We start from the raw sequence: 8,169 nt of genomic DNA, 5'->3' as shown, positions 1-8,169 counted from the left end.
ACAGTTTTATACGCTTGAAAAAAAAATTAACATTATGTCGCTCCAAGATCTCCACGCGAGATTCCTGGACAACGTCGCGTCCAAATTCAAATTAACACCCACTCCAATTTCAATTCTGCCCACTGTTATATTCGCAACTTGCTCTTTCGCCCTGTTACATTGGCAGTTGCATCAACGTGGTCCCGTCTCGTCCGGAGGCTGGAAAGGTGAAGTGTTTACGGTAAGAAATGAGGTATAAAAGTACCAAAAATGTAGTGCATTTATTACATTGACGTTTTAAGTATTTTACAGTACTTTAACGGCAGACCGCCTGCGGTCATGTACCCAAAAAGGTCATGATTTCATTTTGCCCTAAAAACTCGCTAAGTCTTCTCAGAAATGTCTAATTATGATTATTATAAAAGAAAATCCGATATTAACTAGTCCCTTACTAAGATTTCGTTCGTCACGGTTACGGAGGTCAGTGAACTTTTTCGTGTGTGGATTTATACAGTTTCGCACTAATGCCATAATGGATATTGCTGTTCAAGGTATGTATTTTTAATATTTACAGTTCTTAATGCACCATTGTCCCTTTTTCAGTTTTTTTTTAAACGTTAATACATGTAAACTTTCATATGTTTTACCTCTCGTTAACTCGCAAGTTATATACATTGATGAAATGTTTGGAACCTCTACTTTAAAACCGGGTAAGATGCTATGTCGCCGAATGTCGCCGGATGTGTCAAAAACAGTCATATTCTTATCCCTTCATGGTTAGTTTTAAATGCACGTATTTTCCAATAGCAATATCAAAGTAACTTTTTGTTAAAAAAATTATTGTCATTGTATTGTCAAATTATTATCATTGTTTTTGTTAAAGTGCATTATATATCTAGGGACTACAATGTCAAAATTTGTAGGCGAGGGCTACAATTCGCCGAGAGACGAAACAAACTTTGGTCACCTGCTGTATATGCTATTTTTTGCCCTTTTGGGCTCCGATATAATAAAATGGTTCACCAATCTTTTCTGTTTATCAATTTTACACAAAAAAAGTACATAAAAGAAAATGTACACAAAAAAAACGTAGGATTATTTTTTTCTTTTGTCGCAGATCAAATATTCAAATGCACCTTCACGAGGATGTACCTTTTTAATACTTGGTTAGCCAAGAAAGCAGACAAAAATTCGGAAAAAATCCGTGAAATCTTGGCCGAGTTGACAGCTACTTCGCCGAATAAACTACCAACTTGGAAAACTAGTAGCTAAGCACCAGGAATGGCTTAACATGACAGAAATTTGTGAACTTCCGCTTGTCCAAGCTATTGTGCTGAAGTGGCAGAAATCCAGCAGATCCCCGACGGTCAAGTTTGACGAATGTAGTGAACGATCTAAACGCAGAAGATTGTCCGAGTTATCTAAAGTAGATAGTTCTGCAATTAAATATTTAAAAGATCAGTCCAAAACCTCCAGTTCGCAGATCAATGCAGACGAAATACTCTCCCTTTTTGTTGAAGCTAATTTGACCAGTTAGCAATATACATTACAAATGTCTTTCCTTCCTATCACAAAGTTTTGGATAGTGTGACAGTGTCAGAGACATTGCAGAAGTTGAACTTCTGGATCATACGGCTAACCGGATTCTTGAGTCACAAAAAGACGTTTTGTCAATTCTTGTACGCCAAGGAGACTTAATGTTAATAGGAAAATGGGGGTTTGATGGTAGTTCAGGGCATAGTGAATACAAGCAGAAGTTTTCCGATAGAGCCATAAATAATTATTTGTAATGAGTCATTACAAGTCTCATAAAATTATAAATTTTATTTAATTTCAATTCGAGAGTAATGAGCCATAGTCATAGAAATAATGGGGGTTCAGGAACAATTTATAATGATTCTTTAGACTTAATTGTACCATATTAGTTTAGTTTGCACTTTTATGTGTTTTATTAAAGTAATGTGAAAGTATGTTTTTCGCTGTTAATAAAATTTCACTTTTTAAAAATAAACAGTTTGGAAAGAAAGAAATAACCCTTCACCAAAATTTAGTGATAGTACAATAAACGTAATTCGGCAAGAGGTAGCTAAAATATCAGCACAAAGCTGGACTGACTGTGAAAAACGAGTAATAAAAGAAGAAAATATTTATCGAAAACAATTAGTAACGGAGTCGATTATTGAACTAGGCGACGACAGTAGCGATAGTGACGATTTTTTAAGTGACTGATACTTTATTACTATTATATTTAATATTTTGTATATTAATAATGATACTATGTAGAAATGTAATGAAATAGCACGTAATAAGTTGTTACTCTGTACTATTTTTTTAATGTACATGTTTTAGTAATTGCTCGGCTAAAAAGATTGAAAACATACTTATATCCCGCTTGTTAGTGTAGGTAGATAAATTCCTAGGACGGTCCTGAAACGGTTACGGGTCTGCGGTTTTGAAGTAATAAACAGTAGGCAAAGTTAATCACGAGACCGATTGTAAAAGCACTATATTTCTGGTCGAAGTGTAATCTGTTCCTCTGCGTACCGTTAAATTGTAGGAAATCGCATTCCACTGCGCTTTCTTCTACACGACGAGGCTTTGGTTCGCGCTGTTGAAGTTCATGAGGTGGTTCCTCGATATCTGCGACGCTTACGTCGAGGTAGGAAATTTGATGCTCTACAAAAAAGGTCTCTTGTGATTTATCGATTACTAGAACAATTTTGAAGATATTTGCATTTTAATCCCAATGGGTATTTATATCCATAGTTTTTAATAAACATTTTTAATTTATTCATTTTTGAGATTATTTATTATCTATTTCAGAGAAAAAAGTTCTTTATTCAAGAAATATTAATAGAAAAAGAATTCTGTTCCGCCATATAAAATTCTAAACCTTAATACAGTATTAATAGAAAAATAAATATTTGTCAGATTTTGTTATACAAATCGACTTTTATTACAGTCGCAAAATAGTCCTCTATGTTCTTTGGCAACTTCAACGTCAACATCAACATCATATGGTAGACAAAGACTTTGAACAAATCCAATAATTTTTGAGAAACGGAGTCACTCAAATCCTTTTGAATAATCGAATTGATGTTGTTTTGAGCCACGTCAAACGTTTTAACCCTAGAATTTATACCATCTCGAGTTTTTACAGCTTCGACTACTTTTAGTTCATCACTTAAATACCAAAAATGTGAATTTATCTTCTCACAAGTTGCTGAAGAAATAGAAGCATCGACTTTTTTGTAATCAATCTATTTTTTTAATTCGAAATCCTGATTAGCAATTCTTTTTTAATTCTTTGCCATTTGTTACGAAATCGAAGAATTCTTTTCACTACATTATCAGCACCAGAAGTAGGTTTGTTTCAAGAATTGTTGTCATCGGTTTGCCGATGAAATGTGTTTCTTTATTCATTTTTAATAATTAGCATATAATTCACAATTATTGTAACTTATCTGTAAATTATCCATCCTTATTCAAGGTTATGGTGTGAAAGGAAAAAGAATCCCTCAAATTTTTCAAAGAAACTTCCACAGGCTACTGCAATGCTTTTTACAAAACTTCTGGATTCCTCCTGTCGAAATTGCTGACGTTTCGCCAATCATCCTGTTAGCTTCTTCAGAGCTGGACTGAAACTGAAGAAGCCAACAGGATGATTGGCGAAACGTCAGCAATTTCGACTAAGCAAAAACCGACGCAGGAGGAATCCAGAAGTTTTGTAAAAAACATATGTAAACCTAAATGATCTGTAAATTTTTAGGCCAACTCCTTGAGGAACGAAGTATATATCAACAAAATGTCTTTACGTTTTTGCGCCTTCACCATTGTGCTCGGTTTATCGTTGTTGCCGGCCATGGCAATATATGTCAAATACGCTAAAAGCAGGGAAGTTCCGGACATCCTCATTTGGTAAAATCTATATCCTAACCTAACTACCTAACTATAGCGCTTCCGCCGATTGTTTCACTTTGTGTCATCAATTCCTGTTAAATGGTGAAGATTTTATTTGTTATACTTCATACATTTTTTTCCAAAGAAGCTTCCACAAGCCGCCCTAATAATATTTACAAATTTTCGGGGTGGGTTGTCGATGGAGGATGCTGAGGTTTGGCCGACCATCCCGTTGGCTTCTTCAGAGCTCAACAGTTTCACTTAAGCACTGAAGAAGCGAACAGGGTGTTTGGCGAATCCAATCAACTGAAACTGGATGAGTTAGGCTCTGAAGAACCCAACCAAAGTTGTGATTACCCAAACAACACTGAATGCCCTGTATATGCAAAAATATAATAAAATAAAACTTATACATTTCTGTGGAATACGATTGATTTTAAATGCTTTTATAGCCAATTTATTTTTAATGGTAAATAAGACAAAGTTATGAAATTTGGGGGTTTCCATTAAAAAAAAAAGATTTTCGGAGGTTTTCCTAATTTAGTATTTAATCTTACTTTTTGAACACCCTGTATTATTAGTTAGTATAAAAATTCTATGAAAGTGGGTTGTTGTCAACGAGATATTAAACCCAAATTAAAAAATGAAGATTGGTATTTTGCTTATGGCCTGCAAATGACATATTTGAGATGAAAACTTAAATGTCAAAAACCATTAGACATAGGCATAGAACATTATATATGAAATTTTCCTAGAAACTTGAGTGAAGTTGTGTGCCATGTATATGCAAAAATATAATAAAATGAAACTTATACATTTCTATGGAATATAGTTCATTTTTAGCGCTATCATAGCCAACTAAGAATATATATATAAAAAAGATTGAAACCCGCAGCAAAATCGTCATATAAGAATATTAATTTGTCAATCTTTCGAAAACTAAACATTTTCAGTATAGCATAGACTATCCTATACAAACTGACCTTTATTTTTAATGGTAAATAAGATAAAGTTATGAAATTTTCCATTTCAAACACAATGATTTTTGGAAGTTTTCCTAAATTAGTATTTACTTCTACTTTTTGAACACCCTGTATTATAAGTTGTCGAAATATTATAAAAATTCTATTAAAGTAGGTTCTTGTCAACGAGATATTAAACCCAAATTAAAAAATAAAGATTGGTATTTTTCTTATGACCTGCAAATAACATATTTGAGATGAAAATGTGTCAAAAGTGAGACATGGGTATAGAACATTATATATGAAATTTTCCCAGAAACTTGAGTGGAATATACAGGGTATTCCCTTAAAAAAAAAATAAAGTTGTGTGTACCCAAACAACACTGACTGTCCCGAATATGCAGAAATAGAATAAAATAAAACTTCGTCTCAAACCACATGACTTTCGTATTTAATATTTTTTCGTACACGTCCAGCACTATTGATGACGCATGGTGATGCATGGGGCAGAAAGGCTACGCCATAAATAAGCGCGTAATGATATCCGCCAGGGTGGCCGAGGATCCGTGGTTAAGGAGCGAAATAGGGTCGTCGGGCCATTACTTGGAGAGACCTCCGCCCATGGAGGTGGCTTCGAACAGTCCGAACGCGGTTTCCTACAGATCCAGAAGATCGTCCAGCGTTGACGCGACGATATCGTTGATGCCGAAACAATCCGACGTGTTGAGACCGTGCAGGTCTTTGACTGATCTCAGGGTGACCAAGTCGATAGAAGATGTGATCGGTTAAAAAGACGACAGCGGAAAACAATATGTTTTGACGAAAAATAAACACAAGACCCGTGTGAAGCGGAGACGTACTCGAAACATATGTCTTGCGGACAGAAAGTATATTGTTACGGCACGATCCTAAAATAATAAGCAAACAGTCAGGGGTGCAATAGGAGAGGGGGGGGGCTAAGTTTGTTTGTGAAAATATTACGGTAACGATAATATTAATAAGGTTTATTTGCGATACAATTATAAAAAAAACACAGACGCATAATCAACTTATTATCGAATTACTGAAACTTATAAGAGGGCACGTAATTGTCAAGTAGCAAATAATAAAATGAATCATAAAAAACGTTCATCGCAAACAGCATGAAAAATTACATTGGAGTAAATAAAGGCTTGAAATAAATCTTGGCCGTCCAGATACTGTTAAAGCCTGATTTAAAAAGAAAAATCATTGTCCCAGATAGCACAGAATAAGATTTTTTTGGAAGTAAGGAAAAAAGTTGAAGAAGAACGAAAGGTCGTCACTGGGCGGGGCAACTTCGTAGCGGGTAGCGCGAAGCAGCTTCGTATTTTCAAAAAGAAGTCGCTTCGCGTTTCCTTGTCCTAGAGGGACGCAACGTTTTTCTAACGTGGCCGATGTAATTATATTGTGTATATATCCTGTATAAAGCGCCTTTTACTTATCGCCGAATTTCAAAGTCACGACAAACTTTGATAAATATAAAAAAAATCTCTCTCTGTCGACAGAATACTTCAGACTGTTTAACCCAAATTATCCCATGTTTTATAGTTTTTCATTTACAACTAATAATTTATCCACGAAAACAGAAATTTTCGGGGCCTCTTAAATAGCCCTGGATCTTCCACGTTTCCTGGTCCAAGAATTTTTTGAAAATAGTAAATGGTTTTCGAGAGAATAATTTTTTTCTGAAACCATGCAGTGCGCCGTAATAATCAATGACGTCATCGCGTGTTGACTGAGCCCCCGAAATAGCGATTTTAATATTCCGAGCAGCGTATGTCTGCAACCCCAAATGCAAAAATTGAAGCTGTTGATGCGGCCTGTGACACCGTTTGAACCAATTAGCCATATTTTTTACGATGTTTGATTTGCAGCTAATAATTTACTCTGTACAAGAACAATTTTCTAGGTCTTTTAGATTTTTGAGTATAATTTGAAGACCCTGTATATAATCGAAAAAATGCCCGAAATAAATGTTACTGCACTGGATCTTCTGCGTTTTTGTAGACCCGGGCACACGCGATTTTTAATTTTTTTAGAATACTTCTCGACCCCCCATTCCCCCATTTTCAATAGGTTCGGTTACGGGGCAAAGCTGCATATATGTGCCAAATATGAAGTCGATTGCTTCAAATTTCGAACACTTATCGTGTTTCATAGCAATACCCAAAAAACAGTCGAAAATCGCGAAAAAAAAGATGGATGTCTTCGTCAGATCAGGGCCATTTCTTATAAACTTATGTGTTTCGTGGAGGTTTAAAAGGGAGGCAAGTTTTGCTTTTATAGCTACAGCGGTTCGAAAGTTATTCAGGAAAAACTAAAAGACGAGAAAGGGGAACGGAGAACGGACAGTCAAAAAAAATTTTTTTTTCGACGCTGATCATTTCCCACCCTTACCGAGATACAAAATTTTTAAACGAGCGTAGATACTTTCAAAAAATCGTCACTGGGCGCGGCAAGTTCGTCGCAAGTAGCGCGAAGAAGCATTGTATTTCCAAAAGAAGGCGCTTCGCGGTTGCTTGTCTTAGACAAACGCACTGTTTTTCTATCGTGCTCCTGCGGACCACTATGGAACTTTCCCAAAATCGATATAATTTTTCTGTGCACGCACCCTATATGAAGTGCCTTTCACATCTCGTCAAACTTCCAAGTTTGGGCAAACTTTTGTAAATTCAAAAATTTTTACATTTAATGTTTTTTAATGTAATTTAATATCTGGCGCACCCTGTATTACGATGAAACGTGAAACTCTCTCTCGACACAGTTTTCCTTGTTAAATTTATTAATTTTGTATTTTTGCTTTTTTCATAATTATGTATTTCCACCGAAATGCATCTTCTTGCTCTATTTAATTTTTGTAGATGTTTGTAAGTTTGTAAGTGTAAATACAAAAGTTTGAAGATTCTTGCTCTATTATCTTTTGCAAATGTCAGAAAAAACAAACGACTATCGCGAGCTGTCAAAATGACAGAACATTTTTTTTAATGTAATCCCCTATTTATTATTAGCTTAAATCGTAGATCTTTTTTCTTGATTTCAAAAAAATAAAGTTTATTGACATTTCATTTAGTCGTTTTTCAGATATTTCAGTTTAAAAATAATTAGCTTTCGATTTCTGGACAATAGCCATATTGTTGTTCTACAAGTTTCTACTTTGGACAACTAATCAAAACTAAAGATCTGCAGCTTCAGTTAAATATTTCAAATGGGTTTTATTGAGATAGAAAAACGCCAATTAATTTAATAATAATAGTTATTTAAGATATCAAAATCCCTTCCAACGCAACACTATTGACTTCCCAGTATT

The 8,169-nt window shown here is 34.8% G+C and overlaps 1 protein-coding gene across 1 annotated transcript; it reads left to right on the top strand.

The window, feature by feature from the left end:
- On the top strand, positions 1-5,724 carry LOC132698585 (uncharacterized). The gene is made up of 4 exons (XM_060664763.1): positions 1-220; positions 2,537-2,638; positions 3,749-3,897; positions 5,393-5,724. The coding sequence occupies exons 1-4, from the start codon at positions 35-37 to the stop codon at positions 5,628-5,630; spliced, it is 675 nt and encodes a 224-aa protein (XP_060520746.1). The 5' UTR covers positions 1-34; the 3' UTR covers positions 5,631-5,724.
- Positions 5,725-8,169: the final 2,445 nt, after the last annotated feature.

The sequence above is a fragment of the Cylas formicarius genome, unplaced genomic scaffold, assembly GCF_029955315.1.
Source record: "Cylas formicarius isolate icCylForm1 unplaced genomic scaffold, icCylForm1.1 PGA_scaffold_2__14_contigs__length_35257938, whole genome shotgun sequence".
NCBI lineage: Eukaryota > Metazoa > Arthropoda > Insecta > Coleoptera > Brentidae > Cylas > Cylas formicarius.
The sequence above is the reverse complement of the archived record's forward strand: the minus strand, read 5'-3'. Positions and strand labels throughout refer to the sequence as shown.